This window comes from Aspergillus undulatus, assembly GCF_047715775.1.
Source record: "Aspergillus undulatus strain CBS 261.88 unplaced genomic scaffold BDV17scaffold_122, whole genome shotgun sequence".
Lineage (NCBI taxonomy): Eukaryota > Fungi > Ascomycota > Eurotiomycetes > Eurotiales > Aspergillaceae > Aspergillus > Aspergillus undulatus.
In genome coordinates this window covers 1-26951 of record NW_027396726.1, presented here as the reverse complement: position 1 = coordinate 26951, position 26951 = coordinate 1, and the positions used below count along the sequence as shown (strand labels likewise).

At 51.1% G+C, this 26951-nt stretch overlaps 8 protein-coding genes and 3 non-coding genes across 11 annotated transcripts; 8 read left to right on the top strand and 3 right to left on the bottom strand.

Moving 5' to 3' along the window:
* The first annotated feature begins 3292 nt into the window (after window positions 1–3292).
* BDV17DRAFT_t150 lies at window positions 3293–3386 on the top strand. Its single transcript has one exon. It is a non-coding gene; the product is annotated as a tRNA-Arg (tRNA).
* A 724-nt stretch (window positions 3387–4110) lies between these two features.
* Window positions 4111–6661, top strand: BDV17DRAFT_278294 (origin recognition complex subunit 1; the record flags this gene model as incomplete). Its single annotated transcript, XM_073759517.1, has 3 exons — window positions 4111–4952; window positions 5001–5122; window positions 5175–6661. Exons 1-3 carry the CDS (start codon window positions 4167–4169, stop codon window positions 6658–6660), a joined length of 2394 nt encoding a protein of 797 aa, XP_073609838.1. The 5' UTR covers window positions 4111–4166.
* Window positions 6662–6758: 97 nt separating this feature from the next.
* BDV17DRAFT_278292 (WD40 repeat domain-containing protein) lies at window positions 6759–8548 on the bottom strand. The gene has a single exon (XM_073759516.1). It carries the CDS (start codon window positions 8329–8331, stop codon window positions 6976–6978), a length of 1356 nt encoding a protein of 451 aa, XP_073609837.1. The 5' UTR covers window positions 8332–8548; the 3' UTR covers window positions 6759–6975.
* Window positions 8549–8671: 123 nt separating this feature from the next.
* Window positions 8672–9803, top strand: BDV17DRAFT_278290 (ankyrin repeat domain-containing protein). The gene is made up of 5 exons (XM_073759515.1): window positions 8672–8781; window positions 8834–8859; window positions 8930–9058; window positions 9136–9258; window positions 9352–9803. The coding sequence occupies exons 1-5, from the start codon at window positions 8724–8726 to the stop codon at window positions 9730–9732; spliced, it is 717 nt and encodes a 238-aa protein (XP_073609836.1). The 5' UTR covers window positions 8672–8723; the 3' UTR covers window positions 9733–9803.
* A 107-nt stretch (window positions 9804–9910) lies between these two features.
* On the bottom strand, window positions 9911–12539 carry BDV17DRAFT_285754 (M protein repeat protein; the record flags this gene model as incomplete). The annotated part of the gene is made up of 3 exons (XM_073760770.1): window positions 9911–10837; window positions 10887–12331; window positions 12383–12539. 3 exons carry the CDS (start codon window positions 12537–12539, stop codon window positions 9911–9913), a joined length of 2529 nt encoding a protein of 842 aa, XP_073609835.1.
* A 524-nt stretch (window positions 12540–13063) lies between these two features.
* On the top strand, window positions 13064–14617 carry BDV17DRAFT_296770 (H(+)-transporting V1 sector ATPase subunit H; the record flags this gene model as incomplete). Its single annotated transcript, XM_073763371.1, has 3 exons — window positions 13064–13367; window positions 13433–13955; window positions 14005–14617. 3 exons carry the CDS (start codon window positions 13064–13066, stop codon window positions 14615–14617), a joined length of 1440 nt encoding a protein of 479 aa, XP_073609834.1.
* Window positions 14618–15122: 505 nt separating this feature from the next.
* On the top strand, window positions 15123–16944 carry BDV17DRAFT_30881 (Zn(II)2Cys6 transcription factor). Its single transcript, XM_073764361.1, has 3 exons — window positions 15123–15455; window positions 15514–16776; window positions 16825–16944. The coding sequence occupies exons 1-3, from the start codon at window positions 15275–15277 to the stop codon at window positions 16854–16856; spliced, it is 1476 nt and encodes a 491-aa protein (XP_073609833.1). The 5' UTR covers window positions 15123–15274; the 3' UTR covers window positions 16857–16944.
* A 934-nt stretch (window positions 16945–17878) lies between these two features.
* Window positions 17879–22142, top strand: BDV17DRAFT_278281 (uncharacterized protein). Its single transcript, XM_073759514.1, has 4 exons — window positions 17879–18897; window positions 19091–20018; window positions 20065–21557; window positions 21612–22142. Exons 1-4 carry the CDS (start codon window positions 18494–18496, stop codon window positions 21697–21699), a joined length of 2913 nt encoding a protein of 970 aa, XP_073609832.1. The 5' UTR covers window positions 17879–18493; the 3' UTR covers window positions 21700–22142.
* Window positions 22143–22440: 298 nt separating this feature from the next.
* BDV17DRAFT_t151 lies at window positions 22441–22528 on the top strand. The gene has a single exon. It is a non-coding gene; the product is annotated as a tRNA-Arg (tRNA).
* A 1357-nt stretch (window positions 22529–23885) lies between these two features.
* Window positions 23886–24013, top strand: BDV17DRAFT_t152. Its single transcript has one exon. It is a non-coding gene; the product is annotated as a tRNA-Arg (tRNA).
* A 485-nt stretch (window positions 24014–24498) lies between these two features.
* On the bottom strand, window positions 24499–25127 carry BDV17DRAFT_30841 (uncharacterized protein). Its single transcript, XM_073764360.1, has one exon. It carries the CDS (start codon window positions 24946–24948, stop codon window positions 24556–24558), a length of 393 nt encoding a protein of 130 aa, XP_073609831.1. The 5' UTR covers window positions 24949–25127; the 3' UTR covers window positions 24499–24555.
* Window positions 25128–26951: the final 1824 nt, after the last annotated feature.

Here is a 26951-nt window from a genome sequence, read left to right as displayed (position 1 = left end):
AAAAAAAAAAAAAAAAAAAAAAAAAAAAAAAAAAAAAAAAAAAAAAAAAAAAAAAAAAAAAAAAAAAAAAAAAGACATCAAACGCACCTAGCGCCGCAAAAAGTCCAAAAGATGCCACAACTAAATAAGAAGCAGGGGGACGGGGGTGCAATGCCAAAGGATCGAGGAGGGAGGAGATCATTGAAAAGGTTGTCGGGAAGAAAAGGGCCCGGGGGGGATTGACTCAAAGAGCGGGGGCAGAGGGCGACGTCTCCAAAGGGACCCAGCATGCCCTTAGGTTACGGATGCAGAAATCCTCGTTTGCAATCCCGCGAATTTCCCTGCAAGGCCAGGTGACGTGAGCCTATCCCCTTGCGGTCCCATTCTAATTACTGATGACTTGGTGTTGCAGTTGCAGGATGCATGAAGTCGCCCTTTACGCTTAGTTTCATTGACACTGGTCAATTCAGTTCGTTCTACCGAGTCTCTTCCGCTCGCCCTCCCGCCGACGTCTTGGTGCCTCGAGGAATGCCATGTGGCCCTTTGACCGTGGAGAGGAACAAACAAGAAACCACAGCGCTAGAACAAGAAGCAGCTGAATACGATCCACAACACTACTCTCATCCCACAATCCCATTTCATCCTCTTCATCACCAACTCATCAACTCCTCGTCAAGCGGTCTCTGCTGGCTAGTCAGACAGCTGCTGGCTAGTCAGACAGATCTTGCTGCTCAGATTGCATCACTCCAACACCCTGGTCCCGACCCCAGAACACATCCCGGGTTATCTGCCTGTCTCAAGGAGTTTCCGTTTGCTATCATATCGACTCTGTATTCTCAACCTCACACGATTCATCACCTACTATCATTGATTGGTAATTTCATCCATTCCTCTCTCCGTTCCATGACTGCAGCTAACCATGATCTCTCAAAGACATAGTCATTTCTCGCCTCACTTCCAGATGAGAAACTTATACTCATCACCACTTTCCTCCATAACCAAGATGACCGAGTCAATCTCGCAGCCACTGTGCCGGACATTCCCGAACCCAAGAGGAAGCCACCATTTTCCCTTTGACTTCTTTTCTGAAGCAAGACCCTGCATATTGCTGAAATCAAAACGGCCATAAACACGATTTTTCAACCGAGAAGACCTTTTTTTTTCCTTTTCTTCCAAGGTGAGTACCAACGCCATCATACCCAACTACCTTATTCTGTCCATCGCCCGCGCCTCCAGCGGTTACGGTCACGGTGAGCGGGATCGTGCTAGGGAGTACCTGACTGACAGCATGCACTATACTTGGTCAAAGTATCAGGAGCAGTATGGCTGGAATCAAGGGGAGCCTCTGCGCCTCCTTCCCTGGCCGGCGAATTCAAGCCATCCTTGATGAGGGCAAAGCGACACGCCGACCAGCCATGTTGGTACTTGACGGATGGGATGGGATGACTACCAATTCGGCAGATTTTCTATCCCTCTTTCAACCCCACATTGACGGCGTTTCGAGAGGTTCGGATCAGCCATGTGGAGCCTACTTAGGGCTGTTCATCCTTTTCAGGTTGGACCTTGCGTGCGGAGTCTTCAATACAAGTTAGCGTAGGGCAATTTGAAGGTCTTAAAATGAAATATATTAACTTACTTTTTCTTCTAGAGCCTCCTTCTTAAGACCCTTGAACTCTATATAATCCCATATTTACTTCCAAATTATACTTCCCACCCTGCCGGCTTCGAAAACTAAATCAGCTTTAAAGGCTGACTTGTCTGCACCCACTTTGACTTACCTGTAGCAGTGTCTACTGTTTTGTTTGTCCTACAGTATACATTTGTTGGGTTCGCGATTACTGGTATATGAAGACTCTGAAGGGTGTGCTAGATGTATGGTCATCCAGTTGTCTCGCGATCAATAGTTGGGGCTCCGACCTGATTTATGCGAAGAACTTTGATATATAAGGATACTAGAGCCGGTTTAGTTCCCTCCTTGTGCTAGCCCTAATTGTATATATTATCGTCTTCTAATGTCCAATATATATAGTTATTCATAGTGTTAGCCCTGATACAGCCTCTGGCCCATATATAGTAAAGGCCCACCAGGCTTTTTAGCTACCTTTTATGGACATGGCTATTTTATATATACCTGAATTTGCATGAATAGCTTACGGTGCTCACTCACTACACACTTGGTTTAGGTAGAACAAGGTTTCTATGTAGCAACTGGAGCTACCTTCCAACTAATGGTGACGGCGAGGATTCAAAGATCGTGCGATGAGGTCTATAATATGGTATGTATACGGAAGTACTGGCTACAACTTCCTTGACAAAGACTGGATTGCGTCCTCATGGGTGAATGACTCCAAGTTCCTGGATGCATAGATACTAGAGTTATAGAGCCTACCCGTGAAGTTGCTAATGAAGAGCAAGGGGTGTGATGTCCTGCGGGAGGGAGGCAAGGTAAGATATTCCCATATGCTCGACAACGTCCGGATTCCGTAGAGTGACACTCTATGGAAGGCTCACCGGCTGAGGCCAGGCCAGTCGAGCCAACGTGATGTGCCCACTTTGCCTCCCCAAAGTTAGTTTCGATAAACTAAATGTTACCGTAGACGTCCTATGGCACGTTTTTTGAAGCAGCCGAGGCTTCGTTCCTGGCTATCGACCCGCCATCTCCTAGGTCTGGGAGTACGAAGTACCGAAGTCCTGTTGGAAGTTCTGCTTTCTGAAATCACGTCTTATTGTTGTGTTGTCGTTTATTCTGCATCAAGTGACCCCCTTGGCTTTGTCGCCTCGGTAGGGGCCTGTCGAGGTATCTCGGACTCTCGGTCTGCTGGGCCATGATCGCGTCTGTTGGATGTTGGTAAGGTTATTAGTGCAGTGATCTTCAACAATGGTGACATTGTAGATGGTAACAGTTTCCGCTGAAGGCAGTAGGACTCGTAGAGCTTGGAGGTTTCATGGTTAAAGCCAGTTAGCTGGCTAGTAATAGCTCTTGTGCTAGCTCCTTCATCTTGAGAAAGGGCAGGTCAACAACAGGCCAATAGCCGTGGTAGTATGGGAGTAACCGTGCAACTATATAAGCCATGCGTGGCAGGCAAGAAGCAAGATCATTCGCTGCCTCTTATAGTGCACTGAAGCTAACTTATTACTATTATAATAAGAGGAAAGAACAGACTTAAAGCTTAACTAAACCACACCTACTGCAAGACAATGAGTATATATCTAATAGAAAACTCGATTCATAGTAGAATATTGAATTCACGATGGCATGCTCAATTCGCAAGAAGTGTGTTTCATATATAACCTCATGCTAGTAAATATCAGCGGTCGGGTGGCGTAATGGCAACGCGTTGGTTTTCGGTGTTAAAGAGTTTAATGCCTCTTACCAAAGATTGTGGGTTCGAGTCCCATCTCGGTCGTTTTTTTTTTTCTTTCTAGGCTACCAAAGATGGCGGGCCCGGTTTTTTTAACCGCTTTCCTGATTTTTTTTCTGAGCCTTGCGGCGTCAGATTTCGGTATGAGCAGTTAAATTAAATATTACTCCAATAAAGTACTTCATTTACCCTGGAGCTTCTCTGAAGACAGACAGGTGTGGGTAGATACAGCGTCAACCACCTGCGAGGATAACGGCCTGGCTCTCGAACTTATGAGCAACGGAAAACAATGACCAAGACAGGACAACCCGCAATTTCTTGAGATTTGAACATGAACTGGACTCAAAACCATCCACACCGAAATCGAGCGCCTTACCATTAGGCTACCTGGCCGTTAATAATATTTGTTGTCATTTTAGTATCTACAGAAATCTTATGTACTTACATGCACTCCCGGAATAGGGCAGAACTGGGCAGCTCATTAAGATTAAAATACATGTTAAAAAGGTGTCCTTCAGGGTATTATAGCTACTAAAATCTGACCTGGTAACGCCCAACCTTAAGGACCTTCCTTGAGCGCCATTCTTGCTTCGGTCCATGTTCATGTTTAGTGTTTTGCCGCGAAAAGAAGCTGAGGTATCACCGTCGAGTCTTCTATACAAGTTGCGCTAAGCCTAAAGTGAGCGATCACGTCATGTGATAGTGGAGCTATTCCCGATAAGGATCAAAGTGGACAGACGCGGCTTTCGCGTCCTCCAGCTCAATGACCGGCCATTGCTTGCTGAAATTTGCCGATATCGATCCCAAAACACCTTGACAAGCCTGATGTCTTTCGATATCGCAGATGAGAATGTCAAATCGCAGTCCCGCAAGCGCGATGCCCTCAAGCGCGCCGAACAGTGGATGACCAAGGGAGGGATAATCCACGACGATTCTGACGATGAACTTGGTTACGAGGACCACCCTTGGGAGTGGATATACGATATTGGACCAGAAGATGCTGGCGAGGGCGAAAATCCAGCGGAAACCCTGAGGCAGACACCAAGGTCGGCCCGGCGACGCTCGCGTCAACCAAAACAGAAGATCATTGGGGCTCGGATGGGTGATTTTGAGTGCAGAGTAGGCGAGGCCATTCTGCTCAAGTCTCCGGAGCCTGGGAAAGACTGGGTTGGAATCGTAACGGAGTTCGTTGAGGAGGAAGATGACGAGGATAATGAGATCAAATCTGCAAATATTATGTGGTTTGCCTCTCCGGATGAATTCATCTCGACGAGAAACAAGCGGAGAGCAGATGCTCTGCCGAATGAACAATACCTGACGACAGACTTCAATGTCAATCCTTTGAATTCGATCAATGGCAAAGCTCAAGTGATGTCCAAGGATGCCTTCTTCGCACGGTACCCCGATGGCGCTCGACCGAAGGCAAAGAACGAGTTGGCTGAATACAACAAGTGCATTGTCTGCCGCAGGGGTGTCAGCCAGCTGCAAGGTCGATATACGGAGGAGTTTGTATGGGAAGATGTCTACAACCCGGACCAAATTCATGACCTCGTGGACATGATCAAGGATGGCTTGAAAGCTGCCAAAAAACGGAAGCAAGTCGATACTGAAGTAAGGTCTCCCTACTCGTCGACGATGTGCCAATCTAACAGTAGACAGTATGTTGAAACAACCGACGCCGGTACTGAAGCACCAACTACCCCGAGGAAGAAGCAAAAGGTAGCAAATGCTACACCTCAGTCCCGACGCCAGAAAGCGATGACCACTCCTTCTCACAAAAGGTAAGACGACATCTCAAAGGTCTTGATATGGCAACTGACAGCTATCAAACAGAATAATTGTCAAGAAACCTCTTGAATTTACTCCTCTTGGTACACGCGTACTCTCTCCCGCCCATTTCGCATCGCCCTATCGCCAGGCACGCAATCTTCTTCATGTTTCCACAGTTCCCGACTCGCTACCATGCCGGAAGAACGAATTTGATACAGTATATAGTCATCTCAGTGCTGCTATCATGGAAGGAACTGGAACCTGTATCTATATTTCTGGGACGCCAGGAACTGGGAAAACAGCTACAGTTCGCGAGGTCGTTGCGCAGCTGAACTCGGCCGTTCTTGCAGAAGAGATGGACGACTTCATCTTCGTCGAGATCAACGGCATGAAAGTAACCGATCCACATCAATCTTACTCCCTTCTATGGGAAGCACTCAAAGGTGATCGAGTGTCGCCTTCTCATGCTCTCGATCTGCTAGAACGAGAATTTTCCAACCCATCCCCTCGGAGAGTATCTTGTGTGGTTCTGATGGACGAGCTAGATCAACTGGTCACCAAAAACCAGTCAGTCATGTACAACTTTTTCAACTGGCCAGCTCTCCGCCATTCCCGTCTCATCGTGCTTGCTGTCGCAAACACCATGGATCTACCGGAGCGAACACTCAGCAACAAAATTTCCAGTCGTCTCGGTCTAACACGCATCACATTCCCCGGCTATACCCACACCAATCTAATGGAGATCATCACGACCCGATTGGCAAGCGTGCCAGGAAACATCGTCGACTCCGACGCAACTCAATTCGCCAGCCGCAAAGTAGCCGCCGTCAGCGGTGACGCCCGGCGCGCCCTAGATATCTGCCGCCGAGCAGTCGAAATCGCAGAGCAAAGCCACGAAGCCGCCATAGCCGAAGACCCAGACGGAGAAGCCGACGACATCGAATCTCTCCCCCCAACTCCTACAAAGACACCCGCGCGGAAAGAAAAAGCTTCCAAGCAGGCCGCCCTTTCCCGATCCCCACAGAAACTTCCCCCCGGCACCCCCGGCACCCCCGGCAAACGACAACAACCAGGCCGCGTCACAATCGCAACGATTAAACAAGCCATCAACGAAGCAACCTCCACCCCCCTCCAACAATCACTCCGCTGCCTCCCCCTCTCCGCTAAGCTCTTCCTCGCCGCGCTCCTCGCCCGCGTCCGCAGAACAGGCATAACAGAATCAACCTTCGGCGACGTCATCGACGAAGCGAAGCGCATCGCCGACGCAGCGGTCGCTGTTGCCGGCGCCGCGGGAACAGGGATCAAGGACTTCCTGCTCTCCGGCGGTGCGGGAGCCCGTGTTTCGGCGTTGGGGTTCGCAGCTATGGAGCTGATGAACAGTGGGGTTCTTGCGCTGGAGACAGGCTCGAGGGGTATAGGGAGTGCGGCTATCCCTGCGAGGGGAGATCGGAGTGGGAAGATCCGGTTGAGGGTTGCGGCTGAGGATGTCCGCGCTGCGTTTCGGGATGATATTGAGGCCAAGGGGTTGGGGCTGGGTATGGAGGTTTGAGTTAGGAATATACATTGAAAGCATCGTTTGGCGCCGCCTATCATTGTGGGGGGTGGTGTTGTATACTACTAATTAATTATTGCATCGAATGATACCCTTGTTCAAACAACTTTGTGGACTCTGTTGATCAAATTATACGTTGGACATGTCTTACGTCCATTTAGCCTCATATTTAAACACAACCATAACGCTGAACTCCGAGAAGTGCATGTGAAGCCATCACATAAGACCACCTAGACCCCCAACGTGGCCTGCAGGGTATTCTTTCCTTAAAAACAGGAGACAAAAAGAAAGGATAAAGCAAAGCCTCGAAATCTAATACCTCTGTCTCCCCAGCGTGGGCGCCCACGTAACAGGGTGCGTCTCCGGCGTAGCCTCATCATCCTGTTTCCAAACCTTAATCGTCTTATCCGCCTCACCAGTAATGAGACGCAACCCCGTACGATCAAACGTCGAAGCCATAATGCCCGCCTCGGCCTCAAGAGACCCCGGCTGAGCTGTCGTATCAATATGCTGGAAGCGGTATCCCGTCTTCCAGTCCCAGAAGGACATGGAGCCGTTATCGCCGCCGGAGAAGAGAACATTGTCTTCGTTGACAGACAGCGTGTTAATGACTGCGTTGTGGCCCTCGAAGTTCTGCATGAATTCGCCGCCCGGGCATTTCCATTGCTTGATGCTTCCTGTGCTGGCAGTTGCGAAGGTGAATTCGCGTGGGTGGGTTGCGAGCCCGCGGACGCCCTTTTTGTGGTGTGTTAGGACGCCCATTGATTTTCCGGCTGCGAGGTCCCAGAGGCGCACGGTTGAGTCCAATGAGCCGGTGATGACTTGGGGATCGGCTTCTTGGCAGGTTAGGTCTGCGACTGTGCCGGTGTGGCCGGAGAGGACGTGAATGTTGCTTCGGGTGCGCATGTCCCAGACACGCGCGACGCCGTCGCGACCACCTGTGACGAGCAGGTCGAGCCGCGGGTGGAGGGCAAGTGTGTAGACACCACTAAGGTGACCATGGTAGTGGCGGATGACCTTGTTGGTTTCCAGGTCCCAGCATTTAACCATCTTGTCTTCACCGCAGGAGAAGAGGTACGGGTGTCGCGGCGACACAGCCAAACCACGAACAGTCGAGATATGACCCGTAAGTGTCAATCGCAACGCACCAGTCGCCAGATTCCAGATCTTAATCGTCCGATCACCAGCACCACTAGCAAACCACTCATTATTAGGCTCAACAGCCAAACTCCGCACCCACCCCAGATGACCCGAGATAACCCTCATTAACTTCCACGGCGCATGCCATTCAGGCGGCTGTTGCCGCGTAGCCGACGGTCTCTGTATCAAGCTTGTAGGTTTTTCCCCTTCTGCAGCCGGACCGCGTCCCCCTCTCCGTACAAGAGCTGTAGACGCGCCACTCTTATCCCCGGCACCCTCACCCTGGGGCTGTGCACTGATCTTAGGCCGCTTCGAGCGCGCGGCGGCTGCTTTTGCTTGTTTCTCGGCGAGCGCTGGAGGGAGCTCCTTCACGTGGTCGTATTCTGCTTTTCGTCGGTAGGAAACGCCAATCGAGCCGTTCGCGACGGAGGGTGTGACCATGAGGTATTCGGGGCCGAAGAGTTCAGCGGTTCTCTTCGCGGACCTCCGCATGGCCTCGTCGGGGGTTGTTGACGGGATCACGTCCATTGTGTTGGTGAGTCGGCCTCGATAAGTTCGTGAGCTTGGGATGAGCCTAAGCTCGTGAAGGGATGCCTTTCAAGTTGTAGCTCGTGTTCTTCGGCCTAGGTTGGGTTGGAGTTGACGCGACACCAGTTCCAAGTCTTGGAGTGAGTTAAGGTGACTAAGGAGAGAGTAGTCAGGGAACAGATGAGGGGTATAGATAGCTGATGTTGAACGAGTCAAGATTCAAGACGTCGGAAGTTTCTTAGCTTCGGATATTGTGGCCTTAGGCTGTAAGGCACCAATCCGGAATGATCGTCAGCGGGACTCTGCCCGCTTCCATACTCCGCATCAAACAACACCAACAATACAACGCCACATCTACTCGTACTTATTCGAAACAATCTGGAGCTGAAAATATGGCTGCCTCTACTGATACAAAGTACCCTCTCCACGAGGCTGCTCGAGAGGGAAAACGTTTGTCACCCCACCATGCACCGGTTGTATATATTTGCTAACCATCTCACAGTTTCTGTAGCTGAGTCGCTGTTGAATGTACGCTTGCATATACCCTACTAACTGCAACACTGTTGTTCCACTCTGAATGCTCTCTAATCACAGACAGGCAAACCCAAAACTAGCAACAACAAAAGACGGCGATGACCGCCTCCCTATCCACTGGGCAGTGGCATACAACCACCTTCCCATCGTTGAGCTCCTCGTAGCAACCAAGGACTTTGATCCGGATGTCGAGGTGCGTCCCTCAATTCGCCTAGACATATCACATATGCTACGCGCTTGACCATGGACTAACCAAGGTTACCTGAACAGGACGGCTCATGCTGGACCCCATTGATGATTGCATCAAGTCTGAAAAACGCAGAAGGAGATCCTATCCTCGACCTTCTCCTACGAAAGGGCGCAGACGTGAATGTCAAGAGCGTTACCGGTCAAGTACGTACTCTACTCACCCTTTCTCAACTCCCCAGTCACCTTCAACCCTACCATAGACTCTTAAGGAAGCTGGAACCAGACTAACAACCCCAGAACGCCCTGCACTTCGCAACTTCCAAAGCCAACCTATCCACAGTGCGCACATTACTGTCCAACAAATGCAGTGCGCGGGTAAAAGACAAACGCGGCCAGCTTCCCCTCCACCGCGCTGCCGCAATAGGCTCCACGCCTATTATTCAGGTCTTGCTTAAGGAAGGCCGGAGCCCCGTGAATGCTACTGATGACGATGGACTTACGGCGCTGCATCATGCTATCAGTGAGGGACATGGCGATGCGGCGGTTACGCTGTTGAAGGCTGGCGCGGAGGCGGATAAGGAGGATAGGGTTGGTCGGTTGGCGATTGATTTGGCGCCGGATTCGAAGGTACGGAGTTATATTCTGCAGGCTGCGGAGAGGGAGGGGATTGACTTGTAAGGACTTGAGTATGAATGCGAGTGCGACAATATCTGATACTCTTCCCAATGCTTGGCTAGAATGAATGAAACATCAATGATTTCTTCATAGGAATATCTACTCCTACAAATGTTATCTACATTATATACATAATCATACGACATTAACACATGAAGCTCAGTTCAAGCTCACCTCAAGCTCACTTCATGGTACTATCCACCAACTCGCGGTAGATCTTCTTGAGGTCGGCAATATCAGCCTGGAGCTCCTCAACCTGTTCGCTTTTCTCGCCGAGCATCTCAAGCGTAGTCTCATACCGCCTGTCAAGCTCCTCGAGTTTCTGTTGCAGCTCCTGCACCTGCGCATCGGATGCTCTCTTCTCCTCGACCTCCCGCATAAGTGCAACGACTTGTTCCCTTGCCTCGTCCCGCTGCGCGGTAATGCGCGCCAGCTCATCCTTAGACGCCGCTCGCTCGCTCTCCAGTCGACGAACAGTGGCACTCATTCGCTCGACGAGCTGAACTGATGGGCCGGCACCGACGGTGGACTCGGAGATGATCTCGTTGATTCCGCGCGAGTGAGTTGCGCCGCCGCCGAAGGCCGACGGTGTTCCTGAGCCGGTGAAAAACTCGTCGGATTCAAGTAGATTTGGGGTTTCTGGAACAGGTGGAATCGACCCTGTCCCTGAAAGTATAGGGGATAGGACTGATTGGGAGGCTAAAACAGGGAGAGAGTTCTGACGCGGCGGTGTGCCTATGTCGGGGGTTGCGCCTGGTATAGCGGATGAGCGGCGGCTTGTCGGCCGGTAATCAGAAAGGACCTCCAAGTTACTGGGCCGGTGGAAAGAAACGGGAGACTCGTTGCGTCGGAGCGGGTTCATGGGGCGCATAGCTTGTTCACGCCACTTGGCTCGCTCGTCCTCGAGTTTCTGTGCCCATGTTGCGTCGCTCACAGCCTTTTGGTCGGCAGCTTCGTTTTGTGCTGCAGTCAGTTCGTCAGCAGCTTTTTTAAGCTTTAGCTCGGCTTTTTGTAGCTCTTGAGAACGTTCCTCTACTTTGCTTGAAAGGTCACGCTGTGTATCCTGGGCGTTCTCAAGCTCCTCTTCGACACGTTTCACTTTGAGATTCTACATAACGTCAGTTCTGGACATGGCCATGAGGTAAAGGGATACGTACCACCTCACGGATCTTTCGTCGCGCCTCCGCCTCTCGCCGTGCAACTTCGTCCCGTTCCTTTTCCACATTTGCCAGTCGCGAAAGCATTGAGCCCTCAAGCGCCTGCCAGTTTTCACTAGCAGCGGCGTATTGAGTCTGCAGAGTCTCGATCTGACGCAAAAGTTTGGCCTGCGTGCTCCCAGCAACTCCGGAAGACGCTTCCTCTGCCCTTGATCGCAAAGACTCCATTTTGCTCTCCAAGACGGATTGTTCCCGTTTCAGCTCAGCCTCCAACACCCGAGCCCTTTCTTTCCCCTGCTCAATATTCTGCTTGAGATCGGTTATCTCTCTCCTCAGTTTCTCTTCCCCGATCTCGCGCTCGATTTTGCCGCTTGAGAGCTCCTCCTCCAGCTGGTTGGCACGCTGTTTTTCCCGATCCAACGCATCTGAGTTGGCCTTTGCCTCCGCTGCCTCTGCCCGGGAATTAGCTCGAGTAAGCTGCCCCCTCATCTCCTGCACTGTTTGGCTTAAAGAATCCCGCTCGGCTGTTACGGCTTCCAGGTCCCGAGCTGTCTTTGACTGTGCGGAAAGCAACCCAGTTGCCCTCTTTTCTGCTGTCTCTGCTCGCTTAGCTCTGGCTTCAGCGTTGGCCAGGTCTTTCTCTAGCCGGTCATTTTTTTTCTTAGACTCGGCCTGGAGCTTGGAATTCTCCGCTAGCTGCTGTCGGAGCTTCTTGATCACCATCCGATGGTCCAATTCGGTCTTGGAGAGTTTCTGCCCCTCTTCGAGCAAGAGCGCAATCCTCTCATCTTTTTCTCGGAGCTGTTTATCGGTGCTTCCAGGTTCGGCTGTTGCAGCTGCCTTTCGAGCAGACTCTGCAGCTTCCTGCGCCAAGTATTTCAGCTTGGAATGTAGGGCATCAATCCGCTCGATATACCCATGTATTTCCTCTTGTACTTCTGAATCGGCAACATTCTTCTCGGCTTGTGATATTTCATCCGAGGCGTTTTCGTCGGTTGATGGGGTGCTGCCATTCTCCACGCCTGAATCAGTAGCGGTTGGCGCAAGCTCTGCTGTTGAAGAAGCAGGCCCACTTTCCACACTGGCAGGCTCGGAGTCTGGTGCAGCAATTGGGATGTCTTTCCCGCTTGGAGTTGGCGCTGCAACGTCAATTGAAATGCGTGGTGATGATGTAGAGTCATAGCTTGTTCTGGAGAGCGCTACCGCCGGGGTGGCCGAAGTGCTGTCCGGAGGCGAGGTTATATATTTCGGAGGAGAGCCGAGGCTGGACTCAATGTCTATACTTGAGCGCGCGCCATTGCTCGGGACCGGGCTGGTAACAGGGGAAACGCCGGCGGGGGAGGAAGAGTCGGTATTATTTTGTGCATTCTGCTTGACCATTGCGCGAGCCAGTCGCTCTTGAAGTCGGTCGTTCTTCCGTGCGTTGGACGAGCTGCGCGAGATGTCTAGATAGCGTCAGCAATTAATCAGGGCACCTAGTATATCTTCTAACATACTACTAGACTGGTCGCCGGACTTTGGTCTCAATGTCGTTTGCTTCGACTGCTGTCGTTTCACGTCTTCCTCCTCTGTAAGCATTGAATCCAGTCGCGATTCCACACCTGCAACGGCCTGTTGCAGAAAAGACCCGACTTTCCACTTGTTTTGCGACATTGTGCTAGGTATCTCGTATAAGATGGAATATAGCTAAGGACGGCCCGAGAAGGGAAAGCTCGCTCAACCCCTGGGCATGCGTGAGTGTTGGTACGTGGCAGTCAACAAAATCGATATGAGGCTGCCTGCGTTACTATGACTTCGGAAGGCAGCCGTGTGTCGGACTGCTTGCGTCAATCGCAGACAGAAGCACGATAGAACGAGAGACTGGTTCGGAATAAAAATCCATGAAAACAAGCGAAGCGCGACGAGTTAGAAGAAAGAATACAACACGAGACTGTGAGCTCCGACGTTGACAGGTGGTTTATGGTTGGGGCTGAATTGCGTGGACTGGACACTGGACGAGCGCGGCAATTACTAGAAGGGGCTTGGCGGCCGTCTTCCCCAATTCGGCCTGCCGGACGTCAACCTGGCTACAGCTACAGACAGCTCTTCCCCGCGACTCCTCCTTCACCCACCCCGCCTCTCCCTAGCTTCTGCTTTCCCGAACATCCGCCTGGGGAGTCCGCTTACTTGCCAGAAACATGTCGACCGTTTCACTGGATCCTCCCACCTACCTCAGCTCCCTCCAGAACAACATCCGAGCTCGCCCTATCCCATGGGAGGGAGCTGTTCGGGCTGGAAACATCACAGACGACCACTTGAAAAAGATTAAGGCGGTGGACAAGGTTCGCAAGGAACAGCGACGCCAGACAATTGATGGAGATGTCCCAGGATATGTGAGCCTGCTGGCAGGAGGCTCGGGCGGGAAGAGTGTCCTTGAATCGGCGGCGAGGCGGAGCGATATTGTACAGTATATCCTCGTGCTCGCAGCAGACCTTATTAACGGTAAGATTACTTCTAAATAAACTTTGTTGCTGTACAGAATAGCTGATGAGCTTCTGCTTGACTAGATGCTCCGTCTCTTTCGTCCGCCCTAATAGCCCATCCTCAACCATACAGGCCATTCCTTCCTCTGCTGCGCCATTCCACGAACGCCGAAGACCCCATTCCGCTTCTCACCTCCACCTTCTTGACGAATCTGGTTTCGACGAGCATTACGTCTACCTCGAAGTCGACGGCGCAAGATGAGGAAGCTCTTCCGCAGCTATACAGCTATCTGTCCACTCTGACACAGAACCAGGATAGTGGCCTTCAGGACATTGGAGTTCAGGGACTGTCAACTTTGCTTCGTACATCTAGATCTCGCGAGATATTCTGGGCGCAGCGGAAAGAGACGGTCGATCCTTTGATTGAGATTCTGCGTGCTGCCGCGGGGGCCAAGGACAGCAGCTCTAGCACCCTAGCCGGAAGCGCAAGAGGTGCCGACGCCGGAACGATTGCGAATGGGATCGGCCTACAGCTCCTTTATCGAGTGCTTCTCGTCCTTTGGCAACTAAGCTTCGAAGGCAGGCTGATCGGTGATGACCTTCAAGCGTGAGTAACTTCTCATGACATCATGTGCTTATTACTGATCGGTATGCAGGGACCATGAGATCCTTCAGCTATACTCCCAACTTCTACGGCTGTCACCGAAAGAAAAGACCACCCGTCTCCTTCTTGCGACCCTCAGGAACCTCCTCTCTTCGAACCGTACTAGCCTACTGCCAGTTGCGGTTTTTGTGCGCCTTCCTGCCCTGCTATCAACCCTCTCCGGTCGACACCTGACGGACCCGGATCTCCTGGAGGACTTGAGCTTCCTTTCGGAGACCCTCGAAGAATATACCAAAACCCAAACAACCTTCGATCAGTACGCCGCAGAGCTGCAATCTGACCATCTACGGTGGTCGCCGCCTCATAGAAACCCTACATTCTGGAAAGAGAATGCCCGTCGTATCCTTGATGAATCGAGCGGAGCCCTTCCCAAGAAGCTGGCCGAGATCATCTCGAAGAGCTGGGAGACCGACAAGCAGGTCCTTGCCATTGCTTGCAACGACATAGGGCACCTGGTCAAGGAACTGCCCGAAAGTCGCGGGCAGCTGGAGAAACTAGGACTGAAGACGAGGGTGATGGAGTTGATGGCCGACAAGGACGAGTCGGTACGGTGGGAGTCTTTGCGAGCGGTAGGAGAGTGGCTCCGTTATACCTTTGATGATTGATCGTCTGTACATTCACTTCCTGTGTCGGATAAGGATTGAGTATACCACCGTCGTTTGTGTTTCGCCCAGCTTGTAAAGATCTCGCAGCGTGTCCTTTCCTATATTGTCCATATCAACTACATCGAATGAGACCAACATAGCTTGACCTTAAGCGTCATGTTCCACCGCGGGGACGAAACGCCGAGCCCCACGACATGAGGGATTTAGTCTGCCACTATGGGGTGATCAGTCCTTCACACAAAGCAATCAGGTTTCAACTTAGCACACTAACGCAGAGGAAAGTGATTAAGCCGCCAAAAAATTGGGCCTGCAATTGGCAATGGCAAGACGCGGAAATAGCGGTGGATCGGTGATCGCCGCTATACAGATCGCCCATGGTTCAGCAGCTTATCGCGGATGATTGCCACTCAACGCTGCTACGGCCACGAGCCCACGACTCAACGACTATCCCCCGCTCTGCCTTCATCTTTTTGGTACATATTACCTCTGCCCTTCTTTCTATCGCTTCAGTCATTACCTAACTCTCAAACTACTGCTCGCTCTCACAATTCAGAGACGGGGGAGACCGCCGAGGCACCCCAGAAGCGGGGAGAAAAAATCACGCACGCCCAAACGGAATCCGACCTCTTCTGATTATTCAAGAAATCCCTCTCAATAATGTCACGATCTTTCGGCGGCTGCAAGCGATGCAAGTCACGGCGACAAAAATGTGACGAGGAGCGCCCTACCTGTGGCCGGTGCCAATCCGCGGGCACGCAGTGTCGGTATGCGATGCAACTGCAGTGGGGTGGACGAGCTTTCTCGAGGTCACGATTCGGATCGTGCATGAAGAAGCTAGGTGAGATTAATTGGCTGTGTATCGCCTGACATGTTCTTACCATCGAATCACTACACAGAATACTCTCCGGGAGAATTTATCTACACAACCGCTGGTTCCGCCTCTTCATCGCCGACTGAGCCCACTCCTCCCCCGACAACGACAGCAACAATTACACTACCCAAATCCGTTGACCCGTTCTCCTCTCTCACCACCAACCAGAAATCCCTCCTCCACCACTTCCTCAGCGATGCCTCACAAATCACAGCCTGCCACTCGGGCATGCAGCAAGAGATCTGCCGCATGCTCGTGCCAATGGCCCTGCAGACCCCGTCATTATTATACGCAACAATGGCGCTCTCCGCCATCCATATCCAAGCCCTACATAATCAATCAGAGAACGTCAAGTCGGCACCAGATATCGCGCGGTTAATGGTGATGAGCCTCGAGCATTTTCGGAAAGAGCTCCAGAGCCCGGGCACCAGGGGAACGGATGCGCTGCTAGCGACAGCACGTACCCTCTGTCTCGCAGAGATACATTCAGGCGCGATCCAGCCGAACTCATGGCGGGCTCATATTGAGGGCGCTCATGCGCTGATGCTGGCTTCGCGGGAGAGAGAAGGAGCATTTGCGGATTCGTCGGAGGGATTTCGGAGGTATGCGGATCGGTGGTATCGGTCGATTGTATCCTTGACAGCCTTGACGGGGAATGGTCCGCCTATCGGCGGTGTTCAGACTCTTTCCAAGGCTGTTCCGGCGAATGCCGATACGCCAGACTACCTCGACGACTACTGGGGCTTCACGGTAAGTCTGTCGGCGGTATTCCGCGGCATCGGAGCCGCAGCCTGGCAGACCCCTCCAGATCAGACAGCCGATGCTGCAGAAGTCACAGCGCTGGAGACATCAGTTCATGAGCTCATTGATGAGGGGGCGCGGTCACCGCCGACGTTCTATCCGGGGGTCGTTGAGGGACTATCAAAGGAACATATCCTACGATTCACGTTATGCAACGAGACGTTCCAACACAGTGCGCTAATTCAGATTGAGCGTCGACTCCGCCGGACGCCAGCCTCCTCGCCGGCCGTTCAGCGTTCCGTTAAGAAGATTATTGAATGTTCTGAGCTCATTGGACCATCGCCGGGCCTCAGTCCATGGACGATGCTCACAACACCATTATTCATCGCGGGCTGCGAAGCTCAAGGTGAAGACCGGGTTCGTGTGCGCGAGCTTCTCTCGAAGTTGCATGACACCATCCGGGTGCCGAACGTGTTGCAGTCCCTGAAGTTCCTAGAGGAGTATTGGGCGCATCAGTTGGATGACGAGAGCTGGAATCGATTCTTAGGTATGTTGTATATTCGTATGTGAAATTATCTCGAGCTAACGGTTGCAGATCGGATGCGGTTTGATTTTATCCCCTACTGACGGGATTTGTTCGTTCATTCATGATTATGGTTATGGTTATGGTTATGGTTGATGTTTATGTGGTGTTGGAGAGGTTTTTGATATTTGGTGCCACGGTCAGCTGGGTATATTGAGTTTCAATTTTGGCGTTTTGAGTTGGTGTGCGATTTATAGCGTATAGCGATGGTTATGATTAATGTCAATTTACTTCAACATTCTTGTATGGCTGGTCAACCTGAAGAATGTAAACCGGTTAGATGCACTGGATGAACCACGGCTACGAAATACGAGAAGGATCAAGAAGAATGTAGACAACTTTAATCGCACCTCGCGTCAGCTCCAACTGGGCTGAGACTTAATTTCCCCGGTAAATGACGAGTCAAAAACTGGAATGACTGTAGCTCTGGTGGATTCCTGCAAGAGCTCTCTAGCCTCGACTATCTACTAATCTCGTGCAAAGGAGTCGAGTCGCAGTCAGGAACATCAAGATTTTAAAGAACACCGTCCGACAGAAGTCAAGGCCAAAGATTAATATAAAGAGTCCTTGCAGAAGTATAAATAGCGACCATAGTCTGGAACAGCTCCTGAAACGACCTGCCAATAGTAGGATATTTATAACCTCTCACAGGCGGCTAGAGGCTATTGACTACTGCTGTGCGAGGTGGACTGCATATGCCAACCATCTTGCAGCTAGTTGAAGCCACCATTCAGACGATTGTTTCACAGTGAGGGTGGCACGAGTCGTTGTCTCTAGTTTCTCGGAGACTGCCAGACTAGAGTTGTCTGGACTTTGGACAGTCGCGGACTCGCAGGCTGATTTACCCCTGAGATTGGCGGTGGGGGATGTTCGTTGGATCGTGCCAAGTGCCACTGCTTGGACAGAAGACTTGGCCCTTGCGCTGCAGCATAGGCGCCGTGCTAGCCTAGTGCTGTATCTAGCTGCAGAGTGAAGAGTTGCAGACCGGGGGGTAGCAAACAGTTGAAGATGTTGTTTAAATACTCCGTACTTCCAGTTGTCTTGTAGAGTGAGAGTGATAGTGTCTGCGTGTCTTCAATATTGACTAAATAGAGAGTCTTGAATGTTAAGAGTATCTGTCCTCCGATTAAGTTGGCCTGACCCACTTTCTCTCCATTATTGTCGTCCACTTCCAGACTTCATCCGCATCGAGCTCCCCCTGAATCTGTCGCTCTCTCTGATCTCGTCCACTGTCCACAAGGCCTTTCCTTAGCACTTGGCCGATGCTCAGAGTCAGCGCTCCCGTGCTCTGCCGCCCTGCCGCTCATCTTCACGCTTGACTTGACTGTTACTGCTTTCAGCCAGTCTCCGCTGCTCATATCGCTGCTCAACCCACTTCGACCTGCCGCTTACCCTCTTTGTCGCCGGCGCGTCGCAATGAGGGTCTGTCGATCCAAAGCCCATTGACCATCACCTTGTCCGGTGCGGCCCTCTCATTCGATGCTGCCGCTCTCTTTTCTCCTATCCTCGCCTGCTGCTCTTTTCTTGCATGATAGCGCCGCGTCTTCAGGGTTTGGCGACCAAACTCTCCCGCCGCCCATCCCTTCGCATCCTTTCCATTTCCGTTTCCCTCTCATATGATCATCATCGCGTCTTATTTTTATCGGTTTGATATTGCGACTAAATTTCGCTGCAACTAATCATGGCCCCTGGCTGGATCTCTCCGCCGCCGCCTGGCGCCCGAGCTTCTGCCACTGTCGCAACGGGCGCCTATCATCCCTATCTACCTGAAGCCACTACTGTTGCCGGCCATCCTCCTTCCTCTCCCAAGAACAATCCTGCTCTCGTGCGCAGAAAGCCTCTGCCGTCCACGGCCTCTCCTGTGCTCCCGACGCATCCTCGCCGATCCGGGCCTTCTACCTCATCTTCCTCATCTTCCTCTTCTTCTCTTGATTCCCATCCCGATCCGCCGCCTCGTTCTTTGTCCTACCAGTCCCAACCTCATTCTCGGGGCAGCTCCCTTGCGAATAGTATCACCTCCCCTGCATCAAACTCCGCTTCGGTGCGTGGGGACCCGTCGCTCTTTGCTCGCAGAACCTTAGACAGGTATGACAGAATAGCCCTAGATCCTTTCCCTCTCCAGCTCCACCCCCTGGACCTACCCTGTACATCCTGCCTTCATCTTTCTCTCCCTTTCCCCTCGTGTTCATCTTTCTCCCGTACCTCGACGACGTCGCATGTTCGTCGTCTTCCTGGGACGTTGCAGGACTAACCCCGTGCGTTCGTCTCTATTCTCCAGGTTCCCCCGGGGAAGTCCTGTCAAGATACCTCTGCGCATCGACACCTCCGCGTCTGCTGCGAATGTAGACGGAGACAGCGACGACAGCGACGACGATATAACCGATCTGTATAAATCACAGTTTACGAATGGGACGCCGGTACACAGCCGTCTCGTCAGCGAACCGTTCATCCCTGTCCTCCCCTCTCCTCCTCCCAACTATTACAAACGTGCCACGACTATGGCATTGCACCCGCCAGCGAACCGACCGCCTCCCTTACATATCGACGCCAGTGCTCGGAGCATGTCAACTCCCGTGAACGATCCACGGCAGCCCAAGACCCCCGGAAACAAAATCAGCTCCTTCTTTGGTTGGAGGCAAGCTACCTCGCCTGGCGGAGAGTCCTCCAGCACAGAAATCTCGGACGGCGGTCGATCTCCGCTGCCATCACCCATGCCTCCATCTATACCTAGTACCTCCTTCTCCATAACACCCTCCACCTCTGTACCGTTCGACCCGTTACACAGGCCCAATGGGAACCACCCCGTGCGCAATGGCTCACTTAGTAGTGGAGGTATTCTAGAAACAGCACCATCCGCCCTGGTGGCGGAGCTAGAGAATGAGCTGCGGGAAATCAGCTCTGAGCTGGCGGGGTCGATACGGCGGGAGATGGAGTTGGAAGACTTGGTGGAGAGGCTACAGTCGGAGATTCCATCAGAGCACCCTAATCGGCGCACCAGTGATTATTTCTCAGACTCGGGGTCTAGCTCTATCCGGTACGCCTACGAGTCGGGTGGCCGTATTGAAGATATAGAAAAGTATAAGCGCGCTGCAGAACAGGAGCGCGCTCAGCTTAGGGTCGACATTGGCCAGAAACTTCAGGAAGAGCGTACCCGTCGGACAGCATCTGAATCGCATGTCCAGATTTTAGAAGCACAGGTTGAGAAGGTAGGCAACACCATGCTTTTCCTAAGATCTTAATTAACCTTTTCAGCTTCGACGTGAACGGACAGAAATATCCGATTTGTCCTCTAAAGCTCGCGAGCTTGAAAGTGCCCTAGACGGTACCAGGCGCAAGTTGGCCGAAGAACGACAGATCAAGGACAATTTTGAGGATTTACTAACTGCTATGCGAGTCGAACTCGAGCAGCTCCGAACGGAGCGAGATCTACTCAAGGAAGGCAAGGCACTTGTCGACCCGGCCGAAACGCAGCGGTTGAAGGAGGAAATCGAGGCTCTGAAGATCGAAAACGCGGCTCTGTCACAACTGCAAGGAGGAAGGTTTGCCTCGATTGCGGAAGAGGACGCGCCTATGAAGAGGCGCAGCGGTTTTGGATTATCGCGATCAAACTCGTTGGCCCGCATGCCCCCGAAGAGCTCGTCCCGGTCTGGTTCGCTATCACGGTCGAACTCGGTCTCCGGCAAAGACCGTCCAGTTAACCAAGAATCCCTGGCGGATCGGGTGGAGGGTGCCGAGGCCCAGCGGGATGCCTTACACGAGGCTCTGAAGCGCCTGCTCGAGCGCCAGGCCCACGAGGCCCGGCAAACAGAGAAGCGCATCCGGGCCATGGAGATCGAATTGGCCCGCGCGCAGGAGGCTGGCTCTCCGCGCAAGCTGGGCTACGAGCGCGAGGTGCGCAATCTTCGCGATGAGGTCAACCACCTCCGCACACGCGCCGAAGACGCCCTTGACCAGAAATGGCAATGTGAAAAGGGTCTGGCCGGTTTGAAGATGGACCTTGACCGTGCAGAGCAGGAGACCGCCTCTCTTCGCATCCTCCTACAGGAACACGACATTGCTGTTCCCGCCGACCTCGAGGACGACGCCCAAAACGCCTTTGCCGAAGTGATCGCTACCTCTTCCTCGCTCGAGTCCGCGTACCAACAGCTTCAGGCTGTCCGCGAACACGCCGAAGCAAGCGTCGCTCACTCCCTGCAAGGCGAATCCGACGAGCTCGCCGAGTCCGTCAACAGAACAGACATGCTCGCTCTGCACATGCGTCAGCAACTCGCAACCAACACCGCCCTTCGCGAACGCCTCGCGGACGCCATCGGCAAGGGCGAGAAGGACCAACAGCTCTCCACGCTCCGCATCAACGAGATGCAGAACCGCCTCAAGGACATGGAAGATGCCCTTCTCGCCGCCCAGCACCACGCAGACGACGAGATCTCCCGCCACGAGGACGAGGTCCGCCAGCTTCAGGAGAGCCATAATGCGCAGCTCCTGCGCATGAAGAATGGCTCGCGCAGCCCCGCAGCTCTCTCGCCCATCCCGCCCAGCACGCCATTTATCACTCGGTCCCCGAAACTCGATAAGACGACTAGCGGCGAAGGAATCCCGTTGACTCAGGTTGTTAAGTCTGAGACGCTCGATCAGCGCGTCAAGGAGCTGGAGAAGCTCCTCCGTGAGGCTGACCGCGAGATGGGTGAGGTTGTCAGCCGCATGAATCGTGCTCAGATTGATGTGGCTGAGTTGCAGTCTGCTCGGTAAGTTTTCTCTTCACTTCAAGATTGAATTGACTTGGTACTGACGTATAATAGTGACGAGGCCCTCCGCGAGACTCGCCGTCTCCAATCTGAGATCCTTACGGAACGCAATGTGTTTAAGAACATCCTTGGTCAGAACTAAGCTGATCACTACTAATACCCACCTTCGCTTCTTTTCTGATCTGAGTTTATCTCATCTGATCTATCATTCTTTTCACACTACATTATATCTTTGACATTTGAAATTTGCCAATCGTTTCTTGCCACTGGTCTAATTGGAAAGACTACCTATATATCCCCGGATGCTGGTGCTCGGTGTGCATTACTCTGCTTTTTGGTTCGTCTGGTTTTTTGACTGCTTGGTTGGTCCAGACTTATCTAGAGCCGGTTTGGTTTGCTTTTGAAGGGTCACGGTGTTGAACTGGTGAACAACTACCTACTACTGTATATATATGCTTGTCACGAGCACCACGACGTTCTGCTCTAATGTTTGTATATAATTGCTGAGAACTACCTGCTACCTGCTACATAATACGCTATACATTGTACTAATTCGTGAGAGGGATTTGTTGGTCGATTATGTCGCTGATTCTTCAAAAAAAAAAGAGGTCGTTGGCGTAGACTGATATCAACCTTGTTTTCTTTCCTCACTATGTATATCGCTGCCTTTCTTGCCTGTGCCCTCCAAGCATGTCCAATACGTACCATGATCCTCTTGAAAATCCCCAAAGACGACCGCAGCGCCGACCCGTCCAGTGGTTTAAACCTTGGTTACGTAGACTGGCAGGTTTGACTGAGATGGGAAAACTGGAGGGTCAGTCTCTCCTTAGTTCAATAAGTCTAAAATAAGGTTTTGAAAACAAAAGCACATCTAATTAACAATGGCCGGGTGGCCTAATGGTAAGGCGCTGCTTTCCGGAGATAACTAAGTTATCCAGCAGAGATTGCGCGTTCGAGTCGCGTCTCGGTCGGTTTTTTTTTTTTTTTTTTTTTGCTCTCTCTAGCAGAGATAGGCTTGTATCTACTGGCGCAGGGTGTATGTACTCTTATGAAAAACTCCAAGAGGCCAGCGAATTGGCATTTTTTTTTCTGCTATACTGTCTATGGAGCTCGCAATGAATAGATGTACTTGTTACCTATATTCTTTCTGGATGGGATAGACGGCAATGAGCGATGTAGTCCATGATGAGCGGCGCAATCCACGATGTGACCTCAGCCTGGTTCTATACCTATGGCAGGTGGTGAAGCGCACCCAGGACCTCCCTCGAGCTTTATCTTATCCTCACTGGCTTGCGCTGCCCTTCCATCTCTGACTTGAATTGCGTTGCGCAAAGAGATAATTCCTCAACTCAACTCGACTCAGTGCTATCATAGCTAATTTGGCTGGATGGAGGTCATGCCACCCTTCCCCTTTAAATTGCCTTGACATGCAGGCCATAGCCTAGTTAAGGTTGCAAATATCCCCCTAGCATAAAAGGCTCCTTCCTAGGTAGAGACCAAGGAAAATCCGTCCACGTTCCAAGCCGCCATTATGCCTGGCGACAGGCACCCTTTCAAGTCTACCTTTGCCTTTCGTCTGTATCTACGTCTACTTTGACATCGACCTGGCTGTAGCAAGAATGGCAATGGTAATTTATAATTATAGTCTCAGTGATAGGCTATCTAATATTTTTTAGATTTAGGATCTTACAATACTCCTTGATGACCCTGCTGTCGCTGCTGCTGCTAATGACATAGCTAGAAATTCCTAACCCACTTCGACCGCAAAACATATTCGGACCCCCGAACAGAAACAAGGCCCCAATCAAAGGCGGAACCAATGCAGAAAGTCGCCTTCTTCAACATAATCATCTTCCAGTGCATCGGCCTTCTCCTTCTCTGGCCAGATGCAGGTAGGCGCGTATTTGGGTCTGAATTGTGGCCTCGACCGGGAGGACTTTCATGAGCGGCCTCAGGGGATTCGAGAGTTTGTGTAGTTGGTTCTTCAGATTAGTCTAGTTGGGTTTGACAGGATGTTCGAAGACTACCTGCCTGCCTGAATACAGCTCATTCTCTTTGTTGTCCCTAGGCTTATGTTCTTGATTGATATAAATCATACCTGTCTTCCTTGATTTCCAATACATGCCCAATGATTACTAGTTACGTACCATCATCATGGTCCCCCAAGGACGATCGAGGCTGCAGCGTTGACCCGTCCTTTACCTTGGATTTTCTGGGCTGGCTGTATTGGACCTCCTGCATGGATCATCTTTTATCTGTCTCAGGATATGAGCAACACATCCGGTATAGAAGAATAAGCCCTAAATGAGCCAATACGCACCCAACGCCGGCCGGGTGGCCTAATGGTAAGGCGCTACTTTCCGGATTTCACGGAGCTACAGCCGAAGAGGTTGTCCGTGAGTGGAGATGACAACGTCACATGGTAGCGATTGCGGGTTCGAGTCCCGTCTCGGTCGATTTTTGCCGCCCTGAGCACCGTCAGTTGTCCTAGCTATCCCACGCCTGCCGTTCCTGCCGTTTCTGCCATGCCAGACTCTTGATTTCGATGTCTTTTGCCGAGTGGGGATATTAATCAAGTTATATCAAGTTTCTGTTTTTGTATCTGTCCAGGAAGCGCTATGGGAAACATTTGGGTAGTCTGTGTTGCTCTTAATAATCTAGTTGATTTAGCTATTACTGTCGGTAGGTAGCATTGACTTTAGACATGGCCTGGTCACTGACAAAAGGTTGCTGAAAAGGGCAATCGCGACATTACAATTTAGATTACAGGGGAGGTAATGCGTATGTCCCTGGCCTATCTAGTTATTTGCATCTGTTCTGGAAGTACTGCAGATTATCAGCGGCAGGTCTGTTGAGGGAAGGAATCATGCCCAATTCAAGGTGAGGTGGGTGGGTGGAATTTCAAATCTGAGGTTTAGGATCAACACAAGCATGCAAGGTCAATTCGCAACGAGGTATGCCATGGCGAGGGCAAAGAAAGACTTTTACCTTTATTGCCTTAGCAGATCGAAGCCACGAGGGCCAACAAAAGGAAGCGGGTGGAATGGAAGAAGACTGAGGAGGAGGAGGAGGAGGAGAAGAAGGAGAAGGAGGCACAGAGCAGAAGGAGGCCGAGCCGACGGTAAAGGGGGAGGTGAACCTTTGACGCGACGATGGACGATGAGCCCGAGGAAGGGGAGAATGCACAGAACAAGAAGGTAGAGGAGAAACAGAAGGATAAGGAGGAGAATAAGGCAGAGGAGAAGAAGAGGAAGACTGTGTTAGTGGCCGGTGGCAGGAAAGGGTGGCCACTGTTTACAAGAATGGTAGCTGTCAGTGAAGAGATTTGTGACTTGTATGTATGCCCATTGAAGCTTTGTCCCCAATACAGGAGCGTCTGCAGATTTTGCATCTACTTGCGCAGTTGGAATTGGAGAATGGAGTCTGACTCCATAATCTTCGCATGGCTGACCGAGGATAGATAGACTAACTGGTGGACGTATGTAGATAGCTCCTCCGATTCAGGCTGGTGGTAATAGTAGGGACTTTTGCCGATGGTTGCTTTGTGAATATCGAGGATTGGCAGAGATATTCCTTCATTCAAAGGTATCATAAACAGGTTGCATCAAGAGTATCATCATATCCTCCAATACAACAAAACACAATAGAAATAGACCCCGAAGTATTTGATAACATAACAAAGGAAACGAAAACCAGCCGGTATCGTATCGACATCAAAGCAACACAACACATTCCTTCCAGCCCTATCATGATTCCTGTCCCATCCAGTCATCATCAGCAACAACAGGTCAAACAATCAAAACAGCACTCGCACGTCTCTCCGCAGAGCCAGCAGCAGAATATCGTTGCAAGACTGCAACAGTTGAAATACGGATCCAGTCAGCTTTTGTTGCGCTTCAATGGGCAAGAAAGGTTCTGCCAGGGTTCGTAGCTAGGTATCGTTGCGGACGTACCAGGTAGCAAGACACCCCCTATCCTTCTTCTCTTCCTGGACGACGACCTGTTGCGGAGGTGGCGCGTTCTTTACGAACAACGACAACGCCAGATATAAGTCCTGACTGGCCTTCAATTAACAATAAGAAGGACGAAAGAAAAGTCGGTGAAAAAAAGCAAAAACATACAACAGCATGTATATGTCGGAGCTCACCCGTCCCAGCGTCTATTCCGTGGCCGCTTTGCCGCCCACGTTCCGGCGCCTCAGGTGAAGATGCAGGGGCCCTGAATATCTTGCACCCGAGCTAGCCAAGAGTTACATTTTGACATATGGGCAAAGTGACGCCCATCATATGGTGATAAATAATTTAAGATCAGTCTCACGTTACCCCATCCTCTTTCCATGCCTAAAGCTGATCAGACAGCATGGCACAACAACTGGTAGCAAGATTTACGCGTGTGATTGACCTTGACAAGCATGATGATAAGGAGATTAAACAAGCAATCCTTCCATGTACTTCTCGAAAGTATGACCAGGCTCTAAGGATCCTTGACAGGTAGGTCCCTCTTAGTTGTATAGAAGCATACCACTTACTGTTACAGATCTCTTGAGTTACATCCAGCTGCTTGCTTTCCCCAAGATATAAAATCATATAAAGGGTTTGTAGAATTCTATGCAAGAAATACAACAGGTTGGATTAAGGAACAGCCTATAGCAGAGATAATTGAGAATTTCTGCCTGGATTTCAAGACAGCTTTAGCTCGGGCAAGGGGGATACAAGTCCCCAAGAGCACATCTATCACCATGAAAAGGTATTGTTGTCTGTTGTGGAATATGCTCAAAGGGGAAAGGGCAGGAGGAAACTATATCAACTACACGGACGTAACCTACTAAGGATCGGACGCCATATGACGATTGACCATCTATCTTGTTGACGATTATTTTCTCTTCTTACTCTTCTGTTCCCCCGCTATATATACATACAGAGGGTGAGAACCTTCTAGAACCAGGCGATGTCCGGTCAATCCACCGGAGATCACGTGGCCTCATATTTCTGTGGGAAGTGATGGATGTCTGTCTCATTGGGTGGCCGGTAGGCCGCCTAGTTATCTAACGTAATTCCCGGGTGACCCGTACTTCCCGGGTCATCCGTGCAACTTTTAAAATTCAAACGCGTTTACCACCCATCAATTTTAACCAACCACCATGCCACGAAAAGCGCGTAAAACAAAACAAGAATTGATAGAGCAAGAAGGCAGGATAGAATGCGCGATTCAAGACTTGAAAAATAAGAAAATTCGAAATCCTTGTCAAGCTGCACTGCATTATAATCTACCTCCACAAACCCTACGCGATCGGTTAAAGGGCCACCAATCCAAGCCAGAACGTCGCAACCACAATCACAGGCTATCTAAGCTTCAGGAAGAGGCCTTGATAGCTTGGATAGTATCCCTAGATAT